Source organism: Hoplias malabaricus, chromosome 15, assembly GCF_029633855.1.
Source record: "Hoplias malabaricus isolate fHopMal1 chromosome 15, fHopMal1.hap1, whole genome shotgun sequence".
NCBI classification, from domain to species: domain Eukaryota; kingdom Metazoa; phylum Chordata; class Actinopteri; order Characiformes; family Erythrinidae; genus Hoplias; species Hoplias malabaricus.
In genome coordinates this window covers 31,269,597-31,293,724 of record NC_089814.1, presented here as the reverse complement: position 1 = coordinate 31,293,724, position 24,128 = coordinate 31,269,597, and the positions used below count along the sequence as shown (strand labels likewise).

General features: G+C 44.7%; 1 protein-coding gene across 2 annotated transcripts in view; it reads right to left on the bottom strand.

The window, feature by feature from the left end:
- slc4a4b (solute carrier family 4 member 4b) overlaps positions 1–24,128 on the bottom strand; it is a 42,972-nt gene that overhangs the window by 9,588 nt on the left and 9,256 nt on the right. For both annotated transcript variants that reach the window (XM_066646494.1, XM_066646495.1), the window contains exons 2-16: positions 22,448–22,518; positions 19,352–19,525; positions 15,348–15,483; positions 13,086–13,246; positions 12,737–12,916; positions 10,509–10,585; positions 7,567–7,724; positions 6,832–6,919; positions 5,471–5,625; positions 5,236–5,376; positions 4,957–5,131; positions 2,912–3,045; positions 1,312–1,580; positions 1,056–1,111; positions 662–847 (exon numbers count right to left, since the gene is read on the bottom strand). In XM_066646494.1, the coding sequence (XP_066502591.1) occupies positions 662–847; positions 1,056–1,111; positions 1,312–1,580; positions 2,912–3,045; positions 4,957–5,131; positions 5,236–5,376; positions 5,471–5,625; positions 6,832–6,919; positions 7,567–7,724; positions 10,509–10,585; positions 12,737–12,916; positions 13,086–13,246; positions 15,348–15,483; positions 19,352–19,525; positions 22,448–22,518 (2,161 nt within the window). The remainder of the gene's footprint in view (positions 1–661; positions 848–1,055; positions 1,112–1,311; positions 1,581–2,911; positions 3,046–4,956; positions 5,132–5,235; positions 5,377–5,470; positions 5,626–6,831; positions 6,920–7,566; positions 7,725–10,508; positions 10,586–12,736; positions 12,917–13,085; positions 13,247–15,347; positions 15,484–19,351; positions 19,526–22,447; positions 22,519–24,128) is intronic.

Genomic DNA, 24,128 nt, shown 5'->3' with positions numbered 1-24,128 from the left:
CAGACACAGAGAGAACACACCACACTCCTCACAGACAGTCACCCGGAGGAAACCCACGCAGACACAGGGAGAACACACCACACTCCTCACAGACAGTCAACCGGAGGAAACCCACACAGACACAGAGAGAACACACCACACTCCTCACAGACAGTCAACCGGAGGAAACCCACGCAGACACAGGGAGAACACACCACACTCCTCACAGACAGTCACCTGGAGGAAACCTACGCAGACACAGAGAGAACACACCACACTCCTCACAGACAGTCACCCGGAGGAAACCCACGCAGACACAGAGAGAACACACCACACTCCTCACAGACAGCCCTAATAAATATTTCACTATGTTAAATCAAGTGTGCTGCTGATTTAACAAATTCATACGATCAAGAAGAACATCTGGAAACACACTTGGTTCCTCACACTCGCTCACAGAACAGCTTCTTCTTCTATTTTTAAAGAAAAAATACTTTGTTTATGCTTTTGTGTTTATTATAATTATATATAATTTCATACAGGCACCACACTTGCTGAGAAGATAAATACTATAGCTGCCTAAGACTATTGCACATTCCTGTACCTCAACAAATGATTAAGTAAATATTGCAGTAATAGGGTGTACTAGTTTTAAAGAGTGTGTGTGTGTGTGTTTACCCACAATTGTAGGGAAGAACCTGCTAGTTTTAAACTTCTTTAAGCCCATGGAGCAGGTGTATGTTCCCAGGAAAAGGATGAAGGACATGAGTGTGATGTCGGGGACAAAGCCACAAGCGTCGCCCTTCAATACGCCCCCCCACTCCTTACACTCGGACAGGGTCAGGGACGACCAGGTGGCATTCCAGTGCTTCTTGAGGAACGCATACACACACAGACACACACACACACACACACATACATTACAAATTAGAATTCACGTTAAAGCAGTTGTTATTCCATGTAACAACGCAACTAACCGTTAAAGCATTTGTTATGTTTTATGAATTATTAAAAAGTTATGTAGTAATCATTTATGATGAAGAGGGAGGTGTTATGATATTCGACCCATTACAAACCTGTCCTGTGCTGTTGAGCAGTGCTTCAATTTTTTCATCCAGGACAGAACTGTTGCCTGTTGTACACAACACAAAAAAACACCACATTTTTAAAACACAGCACAACTCAGCGGTTGTTGAGGCAGTGGTCAGCGACTGCCCGGTGATTCTGCTCATAACATTTCACATTCGGCCACGAGCCTTACACACCGTTTCTCACTTTTGGGCTTAAACAAGACTCCCCAACACAGACACACACACGCACACACACACGTACCTTCTGGAGGGAAGCAGCGGCAGCTGTACTGTGTGACCAGGTCTCTGTCGTAGTAGTAGTGAATGGGGTTGTAGTGAGCAAGCTTCAGCATCTTCTTAAAGGCGTCGTAGATGAAGATGAAGCTGATGAGGGCGGAGAAACCTTCCTCTGTGAAGCGAGTGAAATACTGCACAAGGAAACTGGCGTCCGTGGCCACCAGAACCAGGCACAGGAACCCGGACCACAGGCCGATCCACAGCCGGAACTCCAGGTAGTCGAAAGCGTTATCTCTGCAACACACGGGGACACGACCACAACCATCACTAATCAGATAATCACAGTCTCCCAGAATCTTCCTCAGTCGCTTAGAGGCTCCCTCAGTCTCTCACAGGCTCCCTCAGTCCCACAGTCTCCCACAGTTTCCTACAGTCTCCCATACTGTCCCACAGTTTCTTACAGTCTCCCATAGTTTCCTACAGTCTCCCTCAGTCTCCCAAAAGCTCCCTCAGTCTCTTAGAGGCTCCCTCAGTCTCTCACAGGCTCCCTCAGTCCCATAGTCTCCCACAGTTTCCTACAGGCTCCCATATTGTCCCACAGTCTCTCACAGTCTCCTACAGTCTCCCACACTGTCCCACAGTTTCCTACAGTCTCCCATACTGTCCCACAGTCTCCCATACTGCCCCACAGTCTCCCACAGTTTCCTACAGTCTCCCATACTGTCCCACAGTCTCCTAGTCTCCCATACTGTCCCACAGTTTCCTACAGTCTCCCAAACTGTCCCACAGTCTCCTACAGTCTTCCATACAGTCCCACAGTCTCCTACAGTCTCCCTCAGTCTCCCAAAATGCTCCCTCAGTCTCCCAAAGGCTCCCTCAGTCTCTTAGAGGCTCCCTCAGTCTCTCACAGGCTCCCTCAGTCTCCCAGTCTCCCACAGTTTGCTACAGGCTCCCATATTGTCCCACAGTCTCTCACAGTCTCCTACAGTCTCCCATACTGTACCACAGTTTCCTAGTCTTCCATAGTTTCCTACAGTCTCCCTCAGTCTCCCAAGGGCTCCCTCAGTCTCCCAGAGGCTCCAACAGTCTCTCACAGTCTCCCTCAGTCTCCCACAGTCCCTCAAGGTCTCCCTCAGCATTCTACGGTCTCTCACACTGTCCCACAGTCTTCCATAGTTTCCCTTAGTCTCCCACAGTCTCCCACTGTTCACAATGAGGAACTTCCCAGAGCCTTTGACAATAGCGCAGAGCTGTTACGACTCCAGACACAAAGTTTTGGGCATAAAAAATTTAACAAACACAGTTTTAATAATCAATTTATAATAATACATCACAATTCAGGGAGCATGCAGTTAATGTCCTGATGTGTTGGAGACATACATGAAATGTGTCTCAATTATTCATAATGGAACACACACACAAACACACACTCACTCACTTGAAACCTGAGAGAGAGAGTCTGGCAGACACACACACAAACCAGAGAAAGAGAGACACAGTGAGGGACTAAGGGAGTGAGTGAGAGAGAGAGAGAGAGAGAGAGAGAGAGAGAGAGAGAGAGATAGTCCTTGTCTAACTGAAATCAGGAGTGTGTGTGTATGTATGTGTGTGTATGTCCTCCTCACTTGCTGAAGTTGAAGAGCAGACGTTCGAAGACGAGGACAGGTCCTGTGCTACTGAGGATGGTGAGGGGCTGACCAGCCAACAAACAGAAAACTGCCCCCGTTAACGCCGTCCCCACAAAGCTCTCCAACACACCCTACACACACACACACACACACACACACACACGAACAGACATCAGCATCGTTTATAAACTACAGATCATCTACTAAAATTATAAACATTAAGACTTTTACGCTCCTCTGTTCTATCATTAGTTTTTCTGATTTTCGTTTTTTATTCATTCACTCATTGTCTGTAACCCTTATCCAGTTCAGGGTCGCGGTGGGTCCGGAGTCTACCTGAAATCACTGAGTGCAAGGTGGGATCCCCCGTCTTTCCCAGGGTGACACTCACTCACACATTCACTCACACACTCGCACCAACGGTCACTTTTGAGTCGCCAATCCACCTACCAATGTTAACGTACCCTAGGAGGAAACTGAAACACATGGAGGAGACCCACGCAAACACAGGGAGAACACACCAAACTCCTCACTGACAGTCACCGGGAGTGGGGCTTGAACCCACAACCCCAGGACCCTGCAGCTGTGTGACAGAGACACTACCTGCCACCCTCTGATTTTCTTACTTGAATTCTTACTTAAATGATGTTACCACCAGAATTTAAAAAGTGCTTCTGGTTTATTTGAATATTCCTTTCCATCGGTAGCATGGCCACAGTCGACATAATGAAGCTCAGACATGTGCTCAGTGTAAACACGTGAATCACACCACCGCTAATATAAATCTCACTGGGTCTCTGACACAACACACTTCAGCCTGCATTAGAGTGTTTTCTTTCGAAAACCAGTCTCCAGATCTGGAACCTGTCCGGAACCTGTGTTTCTGTCACTCGCAAAACACCTGAGTGAATGAGTTGGATGAGCTCAGCCCCCTGGGGAACAGACCTCTACACAGTGTGTGAGGAAATATACAGGACCATAGAGACTAGGAGAGAGAGAGCGTGCGTGAGTGTGAGTGTGTGTGTGTGTGTGGTAATCCGAATCTATTTGAAGTGAAGCTGATCCTCCTTAGCTTGAGCTACATACAGCACCTGTAGATCTAAATATGAACCAGCACTTGGCTACATACAGCACACACACACACAAACCTACTATTAATACACACCAAATCCCCCCTCACTCACTGACAGGACTGTACACACACACACACAGTAACACTAACACTGTGGCAGTGTGGTAAATTACTGCTGTCTCAACTTTAGTTTTTCATCATTTTTATGTCATTTAAAACCTCTTTTGAAACAATGAGAAAGTCCTAAAAAATGGCCCAAAAATTCTGAAAATATATTTTAAAAAAAGGATGAGCTCATATTAACACCACTCAATAATAGTAGTGCCACTAAAGCATATCAATACCCAGTCACTACAGCACACACTGCAGGGTTGAGAATGGACAGCAGAGGAACAGGCGTGTGGTAATAAACCAGGTCCTGACAGATGGGCCACAGTGGGTTCAGTACATAGTGCACATATATTCCTGGTGTACTGAACACAATGGACAATGATCATGAATATTTCATGTGCTGTCATGCTGTAATCCCTCTTATGGAGAATCACACTGATCCCTGATCAGTTACTAAAAAGCCTATGATTCATGTCTCCAGGAATCACACACCAGACGTTCCCTCAGGGCTAAAAAAACTCAGAAGCGACTGGAGGTCCTGATCGAGTTTCATACACACTGCATGGCTTCTCATGAATGAGCCTCCACCACTATAACACATCTGTGACACCACATCTGTAACACAGAACTCCAGAAACACACACACACACAGATAGAGTCCACAGACCTGAAAGTCACAGCCATTAAACATCACAAGTCATCATTAGTCAGCGCCTCTTTTCTCACATAAGAACAGTGGACTCCACCATCTCCTGCGCCTCACATCTTTACTGTTACACCAACTGTTACAAAGCAGTGAGCCTACATGTGTGGGTGCTTGAATCTGTGACGACACACACACACACACTGTGTGTGGTACCTGCATGTTCTCTGTGGCGTCTCCCAGGAGTCCCCCAAAGGTAATGGCGTTGGTGACGGTGCCCAGGTAAATAAACAAGATGGCTGACAAAGACTGGATGTTCAGGGCGTCGTAAAAATCACTCGCGAAAAAGGGCAACTTCCGCTTAATGTCCAGAACAAGACCCCCGCAAAACCTGGTGGGGGACGACGACATTAACAGCAGAACTAGTGTTAGCTTATGGTCAGAATGTGTGTGTGTGATTGAGACATTGGTCTGTGTGTTAGCTTTATCTCTCACCTGCCTGTGAACTTAAGCTCATCGCCTACTTGGTGGCCTCCACCTCCTCCTCCGGCTCCGCCGTCATGAGGAGTGTCTCCGTTCATCTTGAAACCATCTCCTCCACCCCCGCCCCCGCCCCCGCCGGCCAGGTTGTTCTTACTGCACATACAATAGTAAACGATTAATAAACAACCGTATTATTAACTTCATCTCTTAACTCTGGATAATGGGAGTACTCTGAGGTGCTCTGTACCGTTTGTCAGCAGATGGAACTGATTTGGGGGGTTCGATCCGGATGTCAGGGTCCCACTCTCCCGGGGGCAGCACTATGACCTCGTCCAGGAACTCCTCAATCCCGGCCAAGAGGTCGCCTCGATCCTTGGCCTTGTAGGCAATGTCATGGAACACCTGAGGTACAGCACAGTTCACAGTGATGCAGATGTCTAAGTGCTTACAGAAAATACAAGAAACTCAATGTCAACAGTAGGGGTGGGCGATATGGCCTTAAAACAATATCACGATATTTTTGGCGATAAGATAAATAAAAAATAAAATGTATTAATTTTAAGAACACACTAATGCAACAAAATAAATGTTATACTAATATTAATCATATTAAATTAAATATACTTAATATATATTAATAACATTAAATGTTTTTATTTATTAAAATGTTGTTTTAGTTTACTACAAATGTAACAGTTTCAAATATTCAAATATAAAGAAGTGACAAAAGAAATTCGTAAACATCTGCTTAATTTGTAAACAACAGTACAGGAGGTCCTCGGGTTACGGTGTTTCGTGGTTACGACACATCTCCCATTTACTGTATAAAGCCTTGTTTCGACTTAAGTGGTTTTGCGTCGTAAATGTCGTAACGCGAATTTCGTGTTTGGTGTGCGCGGCGCGGCGGAAGAATACACGGTTACGCGGCTCGGGACCGAGGAGGATAGGTGTTAGGATAGGATAAGTGCTTACAGTATGTTATTTATATGTTCTGACTTACACCAAAAATCGTTGTATGTTCTGACTTACATCGAAAATCGGTTTACGACGCGACGTAGGAACGGATCAACGTCATAAGTCGAGGACCCCCTGTAATTTACCAAGATTCTGATTTTGTATAAAAGAAAAAATCTACCACAAAAGTGCACAAAAGAGAATAATTATACAAAAAGTAACCTTAAAGCTCCACAGTAAATAACAAAACAAACACAGAATATTTACTGTCCTGAGTCATTATGCAAACAAGTCAGAATATGACGGTTATCACGATACTGATTTTTTTTATCGCTTAAAAAAACATGATGATATATATATGATATTATCGATATATATAAATATAAAGATACAATATGGCACACCCCTAGTCAACAGACAGCATTACAGAGAAGGATGAACTTGGGTAGGTCTGAGTGTGTGTTGGTTAACTGGCAGCCTCACACTGAGCTAAAGTGGACGTGTTCTCAGAAGGCTTTTCTTTATCCTTTAGCATCTCCATGACCTTTCCTAAGACATTTCATCAATCAGTCCAATAAAACACACATTCACACACATACTATCTACAACTGTATGACACCATTTCTGTCACAAATCACACAGACATGGACCCACCTCGTCTGACATCAGAGTAGCGATGGCTCTTCCGATCTCATGATACGATCGGCCTTTTCCTTTAGGTCCCAGGAGGACAAATAAAAACCTTTAAAAGAGCACAAAAAAAGCTTCAATCACACTATTATATACTGTAAGACATGTACATAACACACAAATGCAGCATCCTTCTCAACCTCAGCAGCTCCCATAAGCAAACATTTCACTGTGAGCTTGAGGTCACGACTTAATCGCGGGTCGTCGGAAAGAGAAACACGTCTAATCATTAAACTCCGGAGTTTTCCGCCTTCAGTGAACTGAACCCATGTGTTCAAACTCGTCCGGGGGTTTATCAGCCGCGGCTCGCCTTTCTGACTTCTAAACTTTCCACTGTGAATAATCACCGGATAGTTTAACATTTCCCTTCAAACGCTGCTGTGTGAGCTCTTTTTACAGGTGTGAATTTACAGCACTTAAAACAGATGTAGTTAGTGGTTTCAGTGAGGTTTGCCTGTTAAGTTTTTATTCAGGGAGAGTTATATATATATATATATATATGAGGAAGGAAAAAGGTAGAACTACATTATGCACCTGTTATATATTACACCTGATAAGATCAGCACACAGTGACACACACTAAAGTGTACAGTGTATGATTCTTGGCTCAGCAGCTGCAATAAAACAGCCCTGACTCTGCAGACTTCAGCCAAACCCCAGACGCTAGCTGAGACCCTCCTGTATGCTGCTGGTGTTTACCGTGTCGGTACAGGGACTTCTGTGAGTCCTCCCAGCATCACGGCCTGCTGCAGCCGAACAAACGCCACGAAGGGAGAGTCCAGGAAGTCCACCTCACCTACCAAAACATTAGAGGCCTCCGCGTCCCGAGGGATCTTCTTCATGAACTTATTATTCAGCTGCAGAGACACAGGAAGAGAAGGGTGTATGTTTAACAACTTATCAGCAACTTATCTTTACTTTTCGCATCTAGTGTCCGTTTAACCTTCCTCTCGCGTTAGGGTCTGGACCGATACTTTTTTAGGTTTTAAAGTCCTCCATAAAGATGTTAATTGCATCAAGACCTTTTGACTTTGTCAGGAACTTCTATTTCAACAAAATAATACAAGATTTTTTAAACTACATTATAAAATGCTCTTATTAAACTTATGGCAAAAACAAGTGGAATCATAAACACACTGTACACCAATAGCTAGCTCCTCCTACAACCACTTGAGCTTGAGTTAGGGGCTTCTATCTTTGTCTGTTTCCCAAAACAAGGAAAGACAGACATGTCCAGACATGTAAGGCCCAGTCAGTTTAGAGTGTGTGTTTTGTAGAGTGTACATCTCCAGTTTACAGTCTGCAACAATGAACAGTTAAAACAAATTCTTTCATGGATAAAGAAGAAAAACAAGGCAAACAAGAGGTAAGAAACAAATTGGTTGATAATTAATAGTTTTTAGGGGGTCTTATGGCTGATTTAAGACATGAGTCAAAACTGACCCATTAACATAAGAGATGGTAACGGAAAGCTAACACAGGAGGGAGGTTAAGCTACAAATATGAACATATCTATAACATCTATAACAGCCGTGATGAACCCAGGAGACGTGATCCAGATCCTGGTGTTTTCTCTGTCCCAACACACTCTCTCAGTGTTTTCTCATTAAGTCAGTGAATGTACCGAGGTGGGGGGTGGGGGGTGGGGGTTCTGGAGTATGGAAAACGTTCACCTCTGTAGTGCCAATTTGCTCCACCACTTCATAACCACTTCAGTGGAGCATGTTTCAAGCTTTAAAAACGAAACCTAGACTTACACCATGAAGCACACAAGGGATTTATCAGCGGTGAATTCCTAGCGAAACTTTAATTAGTCCAGTGCATTCATGACATCAAACAGTCTGAGGGTATATTCTCCATCATTTTGGCTTCAAACACTGTGACTTTCTGACTCACGCAGGATTTCAGGTTAAACAAACACTCTAATGCAAAACACAGCGCATAACCTGTGAGGAGGCATTATCAGGGCTCGCTGATAAGACTCACTGTATGCTACTGAAGCTTGGCCACATATGAAACAGGCAGAGACCCTCGATAAGTTGATGAGGGGAGTTGTGGACTCTTAGAGGTCAGGCAGTGATTCACTTTGTTTGCTCGTCTGGAAAGGCAGATAAGGGCTGAGTTTCAGTAGCGCTGCCAGAGGAGGACGAGTACACACTCCGAAACTTTCTCAAAGCACAAGGAAACACACATAAACACATATACACACACACACAGAGAGAGAAAGGCCTTGTGTGTGAATGTTTAACTGTGGCTTTAGGACGAAGGTTGATGCGTGTCGCGGGTTATCGGTTTAATGACTCCAGAGGTGTGATTTTACACAGTAGCCGCACTGTTCACATGACGGACATGACGACTCGGACATAACCCACAACTCGCAGAGGAGAGACACATACACTTCTTGTATTTGCCCCAAGCTGGGTTTACAAAGGGGAGGCGAGGGGGTGCCATTGAAAACCCAGCAACAAAATTTGCTTGAAATACACAACAAGCTCTCATCCATAAGAGACAGGGTGGGGTGGCGATGGCGTGAACTTGAGGGGTCCAGGGTTCAGTCCTCGGGTCACTGTCAGTGTGGAGCTCAGCATGTCCATCCTCAGCACCAGGACCGTGAGGAAAAGGTGGGTTGCTTCAGGAAGGGCGAACAATGTACAGGGCAGTTCATCCACAGCCGGCGCTGGTCGCATTTTTTGTTACCATCTGCTGCTCTCCACTGGCTCCGTAAATGAGAAGCAAACTAAGTGTCTCTCTCTCTCTCTCTCTGGAGGTGTTTGGACCTTGGAGAGACTCAGAATGTTGAAAAGCATGAACAGAGATGAGGATGTTGCTCTATTCCTGCTCCATAGGTGGGCAACACTGATTTATTTTTGCTGTTACATTACTTAAGGTGGGCGGCACGGTGGCGCAGCAGGTAGTGTCGCAGTCACACAGCTCCAGGGGGCCTGGAGGTTGTGGGTTCGATTCCCGCTCCGGGTGACTGTCTGTGAGGAGTTGGTGTGTTCTCCCCGTGTCCGCGTGGGTTTCCTCCGGGTGCTCCGGTTTCCTCCCACAGTCCAAAAACACACGTTGCAGGTGGATTGGCGACTCGAAAGTGTCCGTAGGTGTGAGTGTGTGTGTGAGTGAATGTGTGTGTGTCTGTGTTGCCCTGTGAAGGACTGGCGTCCCCTCCAGGGTGTATTCCCGCCTTGCGCCCGATGATTCCAGGTAGGCTCTGGACCCCCCGCGACCCTAAATTGGATAAGCGGTTACAGATAATGGATGGATGGATTACTTAAGGTGGAACAGACTCCATACTGCCTGTCTACTTCACTGTATGTAAATGTATATGTGTGTGTGTGTGTGTGAGACCAAGAAAAAGTGTTGTATGTGCTTAAGTGTTTCAGCACAGTTTCATGGGTGTGACAGAAAGTAATTTGTGTTATTTAATATCTAAGCATGAGACAGCACAAAGAGGTGTGTGTATGTGTGTGTGTGTGTGTGTGTGTGTATGTGTGTGTGTTTATGTTCCTCCCTGCTTTCTGTGAATTCATAAATTACCTACACAACCACAATCTTTCTCTGTATCTTTCTTTGCCTTTCTCTCTCTCTCTCTCACACACACACACGCACACACACATAAACAACATGAGCACACTTGGTACCTGGTCTTTCTCTGGTTTGTCTGAGAGGTCAGTCAGGCTGCTGGAGGTCAGGTTGCGGTGGGCTGTGGTGGGACTACCTGCGCAGGTGAGACACGGGTCAAAGTCAGCTTTTAAAAATAAATCATTACGTAAAATTAAAGTATAAATATTATTAAGACAGACCTTGTCCTTGTAACAAATTTTTAGAAGGTTAATTTTTAGCTTTATTTGTTGTTGATGTTGCCATTAATATATAAATAAATATAAATCTCAGATAATTCGAGGCTGCTCCAAATGTAAGCCTGTGAAATGTACGAGTGTAGCTTGTTCATTAATATAATTACTGTATCTAACAGTCCCTTTATCCCCTGTTCAAACACTTCTCTGAATATCAGGCATGATGTGGGTCAGTTCTGTTAAAGTAGAGTTCTTCTAGAACCGGGATACTCCCTGGTGGAAAAATGTCTTTATTTTACACTAACAAGCCTCTGTTGTGGGCGGCACGGTGGCGCAGCAGGTAGTGTCGCAGTCACACAGCTCCAGGGGCCTGGAGGTTGTGGGTTCGATTCCCGCTCCAGGTGACTGTCTGTGAGGAGTTGGTGTGTTCTCCTAGTGTCCGTGTGGGTTTCCTCCAAAAAACATACGTTGGTAGGTAGATTGGCGACTCAAAAGTGTCCGTAGGTGTGAGTGTGTGTGTGTCTGTGTTGCCCTGTGAAGGACTGGCGCCCCCTCCAGGGTGTATTCCCGCCTTGCGCCCAGTGATTCCAGGTAGGCTCTGGACACACCACGACCCTGAACTGGATAAGGGTTACAGATAATGAATCAATGAAAGCCTCTGTTGTTAGATCTGCTTCTACTGCTCATTTCACGTCACCCACGCTTCCCGACTTACAGAGCAGGCCCATGCTGTTGCTTCTCTGCATCTGTATCTGCTCCTCAGTTTCAAAGGTGGCAAAGCAAGGCACAGGGTTGTCAAGAGGACTACGTACTTTCATGTCATAGACACACACACACAAACAAACAAACAGAGAGAGAGAGAGAGAGAGAGAGAGAGAGAGGAAACATGCCACGACACGGGAGGAAAAAAGGGAAGAGAAAAAGCAGAAGAGAATAAGATCAGCTTAGACCAGAATGCAGAAAAGTTTTACAGAATAACAGGCTCTAAACCGCTGATTTAGCACTAAAGCTTCCTTCAGTCACTTTAGAAAAAGAACATTTCCTCATCTCTGAGAGTTACAGAAACACAGGCCTCAGCTCACATATACTCCAAGGCTGTGATTCTCTTTTCTAACAGCGGGTCAGATCTTAAACCAGAGCCCCATAGACTCAGAGAATACCAACACATTCTCACTCTGAACGTTTAAATCATGAACACGGCAGTCAAAGCCCTTTTGTTTATTTAAGTTTAGTCCTTCACACACGAACAAAACACACCTCGCCTAGCGAGTCTGTCGGTAAAAAGACATTTACATATGTAGTGAACAAGACACAAAATATGTAAATCAGGGAAGTCCCAGGGCAGAGTTCACAGATCAGACACACATGACTCAACTACACCTCAGAGACCAGTTGTATTAAATATACTCACAGTAATTATACTCATGTTCATTATAATGCTATTAAAGCAATATTACGTAATATTTTTTACATTATAACATGTCCCTATACATGTGAGTAATGTCCCTATACAAATGTAAGTAAGTGCAAGAGCAAGGAAGGGAAATACAACATCAAATTTAACACTAGAATCACTGAGCACTGGTCATTTGACCCAGGTGACGCTTTAGTAAAATAATTTTTGCACAAGATAGATTTTCCTAGGACATTTCCTAGAGATAAACCTTTTTATAATTTAGGTTCTTTACATTTGTAAAAACCATTACTGTGAAGGCCGATTTAGACAAGTTTCCTTTTTATTGGTGGAAAAATATCGGCAGCAGATATTTCAAGGCTGTGATTCTCTTCACAAACAGCAGGTGTCACAAAGCTTTGCTCGCTCTAATTTTCGTTTTTTAGATTCATTAAGATTCAAATTTATAGCAGCCCAATATGTATAATTTATATAAATATAAACCACAAGCACCGACACTCACAGGCTACAGAAGGTGAAATGTGGGAGAATGAAAACTGCAAGAAAATAAAGAGAAGAGAAAAGAGAGAGAGAGAGAGAGAGAGAGAGAGAGAGAGAGAGAGAGAGATTGATTTAATAAGAGTTAGTGTATTTTAATAAAACAGTAAACTGCCGTTACCGTTCTCCTGGTTGGAAAACAGCCGACTTGCGCTGGACACAGTTTTGCCGATGTCGGCCAGTGAGCGCAGGTTGGATTTCTTGGTCTGGTGACGGTGTTTACGCAGCAGTGTGTACATGACCTTCTCCTTCAGGTCAGGCTTCAGCAGCCCTGTCTCTATCTGACTGTCAGTGATCATTTCTGAGAGTCACAAAGAGTTTAATTAATAATTTATGGGATATTTGGGATTATTTTGATCTCTTTTGGCATCAACACACACACACACACACACACACACACACACATAGTGAGATGAGTGACTGTGTGTTTGTCTCTTTAAGCAGGTGCTGCTGGTAGCTGTAGTTTTTACCAACGATCTGCTGCAGGGAGCTGGCCTCCATGTCGAGTAAAATGGTGCCCTTCTCGATGCAGGTCTTCAGCTCAAAAAGCGAGTGCAGTGAGAGTGTGGCCACATGGGGTTTACTCCACCTCTCGCCACCTTTCTCCACCTTCTCCTCAAACTTTATCCACCTGGACAGAGGAAGAACACACACACACACACACACACACACACACACACAGACAGAACGAGACCCAGAGAGAAAGACAGGTCAGTAACCTCCAGTGCATTACACCCCATAAAAGGATCATCACTGGAGTTATACAGAGCTGTAAAGGCCTGTGTGTGTGTGTGTGTGTGTGTGTGTACCAACATTAACCCTTCGTTCAGCATGTCTTGCTTTCCCTGATACACCAGTGAATCTATAGTTTGTCACTGAAACTAGGAATGATTTCTCTCTCTCAGTATCGCCCTCTAGGGCAGTGCATGGGGAGTTTATATACTTTGCTGCTCTCGTCGTAAACTACATTATTTTAATCGCAAAATTCAAAGCGTGGAAGCTGAGCACAAATCTGTGTTAATTTTTTGAATGACAGCAAAGCACTGCCGTGAGTTTCTGACTTTTTAAAATGCTTCCAGATTCAAATAACGTTCTAAAATCCGGCCTCTAACAAATCACACTGAACATTTCACTACTTCAATTTCACTAAAAACTAAAACCCAGCTTTAAGGTTCATTCGGCTGCTGAAGATTAGCTTTCCGCTGGTGTCCTGTTACAAACGCAGGCCTCGGTGGAGATCTGCGCTCGGATACAGTCTCCTTTCAGAAGGAAGAGGTGAAATCTCCTAAATAACGGGTGCTGAGTTCAGATTAGCCCAGCTCTGCTGAACCTGAGCCTCAGATCTGAGAGCTGCACACACTCCTGCTCTCTCGGCGTGGGCCTGCTATGTTACCTGATACGCAGGTAAACCCAGAGACCCCACGGCACCCGGAGAACTCACACACTCTCAGACACAGGCTGCAGTGACACAGGGATAATAACAGTGAATCGGGTCTTTGTTGCTATATGAAACTTCCTGGGCGCTCGCAGGCCCCACGATGAAATTACACACATCAAGTCAGGACCGGCCTGAGAGGAGCTTCAGAAACGCAGAATGACAGGCTTTACTTTTGATTTCAGAGTAGAGGTAAAAACGCGTGTCTGTGAATGATGAAGAGAACGAGAGAATAGGAACAGAGAAGAGCGCTGTAAAGAGATGGAGTGCAGCAGAACAGATCGGTAACAATCCTGAGACAATCTCTACTGCTCTTTCATTCTTTATTCTTTATCTGACTGACATTCTCCTTTTGTCCCTGTGGCTTATCATTACATCTGACTGACATCTCTCTCTCTCTCTCTCTCTCTGTCTCTCTCTCTCTCTCTCTGTCTCTCTCTCTCTCTCTCTCTCTCTCTCTCTCTCACTCTCTCTCTCTCTCTCTCTGTCTCTCTCTCTCTCTCTTGCTCTCTCTCTCTCTCTTGCTCTCTCTCTCTCTCTCTCTCTCTCTCTCTCTCTCTCTCTCTCTCTCTCTCTCTCTCTCTCTCTCTCTCACACACACACTGATCTTTTCACTTGCACATTTTATTTACCTCCTGAATTGTTCTCTTCGGGTAAAAGGTAAGTGTGTGTGTGTGTATTCAGAATCAAACTTCCCGAAGACTTTACCGTTCAGCAGAGCTGTGTAAGCTCTCTGGACTTCCTAGAAAGACTGGTGTTTCTAGATTTTCTGTGTGTGAGCCTGTGGAATTCTGGGTAATGATATTTCTGGCAGAACTGGACAGGCTGATGGAGTCAGCCCTGTTTCAACACGCCTCTGAGGTCTAGGCGGGGAACCATCTTCGTACACTCAAGTAGATCAAGTAGACTGGATTTTATTGACCCTTAAAGAATAAAAGTGTTGTGTCTTTATTCAAAGTGAGTGAACACTCTTCATTACCCACTGTCTAATACTGAAGTGTGAGAATGACTGTGTATGTGATGATACTGAATGTTAGAGTACACTCACAGACAAAAGCTGTAATGCAAATGTATTAATGCAAGATCAGCAATAAGGGCGTAAGGTGATGTAAATAATACCTCAGCAACAGAAAACACATTTGACGCTTTCCCACTGCATAGGGACACTATACTGAACTCTACTGGACTCTGGTGGTCTCTACTGGGCTCTACTGGACCCTACTGGTCTCTACCAATGTCTACTGGACTGTCCCTGTGTCTCTATTGCTTTTCTAATGTGTGTGTGTGTGTGCGTTACCTGGCAGTCTCCTTCCACTCCATCTCCTGTCCGTCCACAGCGAGGAGCTCGTCCAATTCTGTGAAGAGCTGTGGAGGGGGTGGCCCACTGTCCTCCTCCCCCAGGATGAAGCGAATCCTCTCGGCTGCAGGGGGGACTGCAGAACATACGCAGACGCAGACTCAGTTTTACACGTTCAGGGGATTATTCACTTCTACATTCCTTTAGTTCTCCCTTTTGTACTGCAGTGTTTAAACCGTGTCTGCACCGCAGTAAAACCTTAGTCCTGCACATTTACATGGCTTAGTGAAACAGTCCAAAATTCATCCATTCATTCATTCATTCATCTTCTATAAGAGCTTCATCCTGATCATGGTTACACATATGGAGAAATGGCACCACACACTCACCCTGTCACTCACACATTCACCCAGTCCCTCACACACTCACCCAGTCCCTCACACATTCTACCAGTCACTCACACACTCACCCAATCCCTCACACATTCAAGCAATCACTCCCACACTCACCCAGTCACTCACACACTCACCCAGTCACTCACACATTCACTCTGTCACTCACCCAGTCACTCACACACTCACTCCATCAATCGCACACTCACCCAGTCACTCACACACTCACCCTGTCACTCACCCAGTCACTCACTTACTCACCCAGTCACTCACACACTCACCCTGTCAATCACACACTCACCCAGTCACTCACACACTCACCCAGTCACTCACACACTCAACCTATCACTCACACATTCAAGCAATCACTCCCACACTCACCGTCACTCACACACTCACCCTGTCAATCACCCAGTCACTCACACACTCACCCTGTCACTCACACACTCACCCAGTCACTCACACACTCACCCAGTCACTCACACATTCAAGCAATCACTCCCACACTCACCGTCACTCACACACTCACCCAGTCACTCACAAATTCACTCTGTCACTCACCCAGTCACTCACACACTCACTCAGTCAATCGCACACTCACCCAGTCACTCACACACTCACCCTGTCACTCACTTACTCACCTAGTCACTCACACTCACCCTGTCAATCACCCAGTCACTCACACACTCACCCTGTCACTCACACACTCACCCAGTCACTCACACACTCACCCAGTCACTCACACACTCACCCAGTCACTCACACACTCAACCTATCACTCACACATTCAAGCAATCACTCCCACACTCACCCAGTCACTCACACATTCACTCTGTCACTCACCCAGTCACTCACACACTCACTCCGTCAATCGCACACTCACCCAGTCACACACACACTCACCCAGTCACTCACACATTCACTCTGTCACTCACCCAGTCACTCACACACTCACTCCGTCAATCGCACACTCACCCAGTCACTCACACACTCACCGTGTCACTCACTTACTCACCTAGTCACTCACACTCACCCTGTCAATCACCCAGTCACTCACACACTCACCCTGTCACTCACACACTCACCCAGTCACTCACACACTCAACCAATCACTCACACACTCACCCTGTCACTCACACACTCACTCACATAAACATAAAGCAAGCTGTATTGTTTATTAAAGTCAGCTGTGGTGAGTTCTACTTGTAGCAGGGGATTTTTGACTAATGTGTGTGTGTGTGTGTGTGTGTGTGTGTGTGTGTGTGTGTATTCCATAGAATGGAATGTGTGCGAGGGTGTGTATGATCTGCGGAACTATGTTTCTGACTAACCGAGACTCTTAAGGCACTGGACATGTGTTTTTGAAATGTCCTTATCCTGAGTTCTCTCTGCACTCTGTTACTGTCACATCTCGCCTACAATGGGAATCTCACCAGCTCCCGCCCCAGAATTATCAGGAACGCTGCAACAGGAATACAGTGTTTACATCACACTCTCCTTCCCTGGAACATCGCCATATTAGTGGGAGATACCACACAGGCGTACTTGGAAAACATGCCCATGTGTGTGTGTGTGTGTGTGCAAGCTCTCCAGTATCACGCATTCCAGCTGCTCAAATTCAATACAAACTTGTTTAATTTTAATTTTATGTTATAGTTCTATGCTTTATTGAATTATAACAATGCATTTCCTTCCATCACTCATTCATTCTCCATTTACATGTCCCTCTCTGCTCCCTCTTTTGAGTCTCCAGTGTGTCTGCCTCTCTACCAGACGACCCACAGCACCCTCAGACTTCAGACCCATATTGCGTGTGTGTGTGTGTGTGTGTGTGTGTGATTTTGGCATGTCATGCTGGATCAGGGCAAAACAGGGGCCACCCACGGAAAGACTATACACTTCAAATAAATGCACTCTCAGCAAAGAAGCCCTCAGCACACACACACACACATACACACGTGCATGTACACACACACACACACACACACACACACACACATTCATCGACCAGAGGTGTCAGAAGTTCAGAGTGCACTAAGGGAACCTGCAGTTAAAGGTACGGTAAGAGACATTTTTTAATCGCGTTCAAACTTCAAATAAACAGAAACATATGAGGAACATAATTTAAAATATTTGTTCAGAAATAGCATCAGCGCAACTGCATTCATGTCCAGAGGTCGCCTTGACCACTACGCTGATGTGCCGGTCAGGATTCGGGATTGTGAGACCTCTAGTGGCTCGACAGGTGAAATACGATAACAGACAGGTGCTCTGGCAAAACCTGACTAGTGCACCTTTAAGTACATTTTCCAACATCTCTTCTCTGTGGAGGACTGAACGCTTCACAGATCTACGGGAGCGGAAGAGTTAAATCAGACTGGTTCACATGGCTTTAGTGTCATCTATAAAATCGATCAGATACAGCAGGCCTCTGAGTGGCTGAGGGAGGTGTGGAAACTCTGTTGTCATGTGTTGGAAGATTAAGCAGGAGGAACGCTACTCTAATCACCTCAAGCTCCCAGCGCTGACCACTAACACCTGACCACTTCTAACTTTAACCACCAGCTTCGGCCCTTCGCGATGACAATGACATAATCTCCCCCGGCCTGTTCCCGAGCCCAGGCCTCCTCTAAAACCCTCATTATGCGGCTTCTCCTGACTCAGCCAAACGGCCGTAAACACTTCAGCCACAGTCCCAACCCCCTCTTCGGCTACAAAGGAGGAATGATGTCGAAGATACTTGCTTTATTCACACATGACCACAGGTCAAAGCACGGCTTGACCTCGGGCGACCCGCTGAGCCACCACATGAGGAGAAACCGGGACAATGAGGCAGCTTTACTGGCCACAGGGGGCGTGGTGGCAGAGGGGATAAGAGGGGATAAGGAGGTCCTGCTCTGCCCCTTGTGACTAAGCAACTCCATCAGGTCTGGAATGAGGAGTCGGGGGGCTTGTGAAATAATACTTCATTGTGATTGGAGTCATCCCACCCACTCACAGAGTGAGGGACCCCACTGTGCTCTCTCTCTGTGTCTCCGGTGACACACAAAAGACAGGGACAAACTTAGACCAAACCTCACACTTACCACACACACACACACACACTCTAACATATGCTCACAGACAGGATTAAGAACAGTTCTAGCAGGTTGAGCAGAGATTAGAGAAACAGATCCCAATCTCTCGCTTGTGTCTCGCACCCGTCTCCCTCGTCTCAGAGTCCATTCCCAAACAGTGATGCGGATTTTAAACTGCCCTGTGGCTTAAGAGGAAGACACCCATGTCCAGAGTAAATCGAGAAAGCGGAAATGGACTGATCATAATCTTCGCAAAGAGAAGCTCCTCGGCTTTATCTGAGAAATCTGTTAATGTTTCTACATCCTTAGAGTCCTTTAAACTGGAGACACTGAGGCTAAAGCAGGTCCAGACTTGAGGGGGCGGGGTCTGAAAGTCAGGTTAAGGGGTTTCTGGAGGAGGAATGAAACTGTGGGATGTTGATCATAAACAGAATCTCCGAAAGGCAGCCCTGAAGTGTGCTGTGGGCTGGTTTAAGAGCTCAGGATGAGCATTACCTGTGTGAAGTGTAAGGTGTGTGAAGGGGAGGAGACTCACTGAGGGGTTTGAGGATGCTGGGGGCGGAGTCATCTGCGTTCTCAGTGTCTGATTTGTCGCTGATGCCTTCCGTCACTCGCTCTCTCCTCTCTTTGTGACTGGAGCGTCTCCTGTGTCTCCGCCGTCGCCGGTAACTCTTAGGCACGTGAACACCGATGTACACTGTGTGATGACCTGTATGTATGAACACACACACACACACACACACACATCACACAAAAGATACGGCATTGGTTAGAACACTAACAATAACAAATAACAAAAAGACAATAACAAAAGTAATTTCAAATTCAAATTCACTTATAAAGTTAATTAAAAAATAATTATCCTTAACCCTTCGCTCTCTATCATCACAATTCAAAGAGCTGCAGTTACAAACAAGATTAAATTAACTTTTACAGCCCTCTGTAAAAGTGTGTGTGTGTGTGTGTGTGTGTTTGTTTTCCTGAGTGTGTGATCCGGCCACATATCTTGTGCTCATTAAAATGTAAATAAATGCCAACTACTTCCAGTTCAGTGGAAAAGACAGGAAACAGCAGCCATCAACAGGAAACTGATGCCACAACTCAGCAGCGTGCCTTGTGCCAGATAATCTCCTTATGTCCCTCACCCACACACACACGTCAGAGTGCCTCTTTTCCCACACAGATTGTGGGCATGTGTCTGTACGTTATTGCACCCCAGTGCTTGGTTTTACTCTGTCTAAGGTCAACAGGTGCTGACCGCTGTAAAACAGTGTCCTCCAGGAAAAAACAGAACTGTGGTTAAAGGCAGACCATTCATTCATTCATTCGTTCATTCATTCATTCATTGTCTGTAACTGCTTATCCAGTTTAGGGTCACGGTGAGTCCGGAGCTTACCCAGAATCACTAGGTGCAAGGCAGGATCACACCCTGGAGGGGTCGCCTGTCCTTCGCAGGACGACACACACACACACATTCACACCTATGGACACTGTTGAGTCGTCAACCCACCTACCAATGTGTGTTTTTGGACCACGGGACGAAATCGGAGCACCGGGAGGAAAACCACGCTAACAATTCACATACACACACAATCACACACACACACACACACACACACTGAGACGTAGAAGAAACAGTGGACAGTTCAGTACACTGATGGAGAGTGACAACTGCCCAGATCTAACACATCACCCAGCAGACCCCTGAGCTGGCCAGCACTGTGTGTGTGTGTGTGTGTGTGTGTGTATGAGATGGGAGGAGAGAGTGACCATCCAGAGTCCACTTTGTTTGTGTGGACTGCGGGGCTCAGACTGAAGACTGATGACAGGATTAACACTGACTCCAGCGTCTTTATCACAGTCCACACAAACAAAGTGTGATTCCAGGAGTTCTCTTTAATGATATGGATTTGTTAAATCAACAGCACATTTGATTTAACATAATTAAATAAATAAAGCATTTATTACCCGCTAAAACTAGGGATTGGATGATAACGTCAAATAACACAGGACTGTCACAAGGCGACTAAGACTTCAGCACAGTGCCATATCCCTGTAGATGATAACTCGGTGTGTTACTGTCCATTCCGGTGTAAAAGCGTGTGTCCTGTCTAAAAGAGTGACACGGATTACTCCGAATCTGAACCTTGGGCAGAAGGCCACTCTGAAGCTCAGCTGAGGCTCTGTTTACTGACGGCAGACCCCCCACAACCCTCAGCCTTGGAGCTGAAGGTAAAACAGAGTGTCTCAGTAAGGAGTTGAAACTCCAACACACTCAGAAAACTACTACGAAATGTTGTGATGTTTATTTTCAGAGAAAATTAGATGATGGCCAGTGGTGTGACCAAGGCATGCTTGGAGTTTTCACCAAAACAGCTGCGGAAAAAAACGTGACACACAACACAGTGTGTTTACACGTGTGACAAAGCGCCGCTGTTACTGTTACTGGGAATAAAAGCGGAGAGTGTGTCCACACTTTAATTACACTCTTCCCAATAAAACCAAACCTCCTCTTCTCTTTACCACTTCTCTGTGTTGTCGGTTTAGAAAACACAAACAGCTGGTTCGTTTGAGTCCGTATGAATCACAAGCACAGACAGAAACAGAGGCGTATTCAGTTCTCAAGGAACCAATATCACCTGGAGTTTGCTCTGCAGCTGCTTTACAGCAGGTAAATGTTTATTACAGTAATGTGGGAGTTTACAGTCTGTAAAAATGAATGGTGGATTCAGACGGAACTAAAATCCTAGAGCAACATCAGTGCTATCCAACTCAGCATGAGAATATAAACCTTATCAAATACATACATACATACATACATATATTAATGTATTAAATAGTATTCTCTTCTGTTATTGATTTGGCAAAAATGTTTAATTGAAATTGAAGCCAATAAAGCTATATTAAATTAAAACTGAATTAAGATCGACAGAGAGAGAGAGAGAGACAGAGTGAGTGTGTGTGTGTGTGTGTGTGTGTGTGTGTGTGTGAGGGGGCGGGAGTGTAATGTGTCACATTCCCCAAAAGTTCAGAAAAGGCTGAGAAGAAAATAGAAGGCATCTGAAAACAGCGAGAAGATGTGAAGCAGCCGATGAGTCCATAATGACACATTTGTGTGTATGCACATGTGTGTATGTATGTGTGTGTATGTGTGTGTCTGTGTGTGTGTGTTGTGGGTATTGGGTTTGCTATAGATAGTTTGTGCAAACATCAGTTGGATTTACTTAATCCCTGAAACACAGCAAACAAACCTCAACTGAATTCAACACCAGTGTGTGTGTGTGTGTGTGTGTGTGTGTGTGTGTGTGAGTGTTTTGTGTGCACATCCTCAGGTGTTGAGAATTGTGACAGTAAACATATTCTCATATGGAGTGTATGTAACATCTGCACACTCCTCAAATTTATCACCGTAATCCTCCCCTGCACTGGTCAACACGTCAATACCACGATGTCAACACCTCAGTCTCGCCGAGACACACACACAATGATAAAAACACACAGTAAAAACACGGAAAGAAAGGAAAACAACAGGAGGAGGAAATAAGCAACTAAAAACAACAATGAAAAACAAAAACAGGGGGCTTTTAAACAGTGAGCATTCTGTGTATGGGTGTGTGTGTGTGTGTCTTACCCTCGACCTCTTCTTCATCACACAGGTGTTTGTAGGAGGCTCCTCTGTCCACCACAGCCTCATCGTCCACTCTGCAGAAAGAGAGAGAGAGAGATTAGTGCTGAACTCCGGAGATCAGACAAAAATAATAACAGCACTGATTCTTCACTAAGCAGCTACTAACTGCAAGAGTGTTCTTTGATGTTATAATTATTATTCATTAAATAACCTCTGTGTTTAATCATGTTTTATGCTTTTGTCTTCTTTTAAAAGATAAAAATCCTCTTAAAAATATCCTTAACTAAGATACAGTCACAGTACTGTAACCGTGATTAGGATAACAGTAGATGTTATGTTATAACACTGAGTGTATTCAGCCTTGTCTTTTGTCACTATATTCTCTCTGTTTCCGTCCTCTGCTGTCTTCAGCTGTTGTATGGAAGCAGCTTAAAAAATCTCTGAGGCTGTAACACATGTCTTAGAGGAAGCACATGGCCCTCTACCTTTTTGCCCCAGCTCCGGCTGGCATGCTGGAGTGTTGGGTGGGTGGGGTTGCACTGCCATCACTGACTAACATTCGAGAGAAATTTGAGTTTTCATTTTAACTCAGAAACAGATCCAGAGTTCTCTCTTAGCAACCTCAACAACAATAACCACAACAACCTCCACAATAACCACATCAACCTCAACAACAACCACAACAACCTCAACAATAAGCACAACAATAACAACTTCAACAATAACAACAACAATCACAAGCATAACAACTACAACAACTCAACAATAACCACAACAACCCCAAACACAACCTCAACAATAACCATAACAACAATCACAACCTCAACAATAACCATAACAACAATCACAACCTCAACAATAACCATAACAACAATCACAACCTCAACAACAACAACAATTTCAACAACCACAGCAGTAAAAACAACAATAAAAACAACCTTAAAAACAACAACCTCCACAATAATCACAACAACCTCAACAATAAGCACAACAATAAAAACTTTAACAACTACAATAACAACAACAATCACAAGCATAACAACAACAACTCAACAATAACCACCACAACAACCTCAACCGCAACCTCAACAATAACCATAACAACAATCACAACCTCAACAACAAGCACAACAATAACAACAACTTCAACAACCACAGCAGTAAAAACAACAATAAAAACAACCTCAACAACAACAACCTCAACAACAACAACCTCAACAATAACCAAAACAATCTCAACAATAAGCACAAAAACAACTTCAACAACAATCACAAGCATAAAAACTACAACAACTCAACAATAACCACCACAACAACCTCAACAACAATCACAACAATAACAACAACTTCAACAACCACAGCAGCAAAAACAACAATAAAACAACCTCAACAACAACAGCCACAACAACCTCAACAATTACCACCCAAACAATCACAACAACCTCAACAACAACAACCACAACCTCAACAAAAACCACCACAAGAACTGCTGGCGCTGTGTACTGAGCAGATTCAGCACTTTACTTGGCACTGAAAGGAATTCAATGCTCCTGAATTTCTGACGGAATCTCAAAGAGTTTAATATGGATTTAATAATTCTCCCATTTCAAAACAATTGTGTTTGTATTAAATGAAGAAGCCTTTATTCAGGGACTGTTTCAAGAAAAACACACTGATAACATTA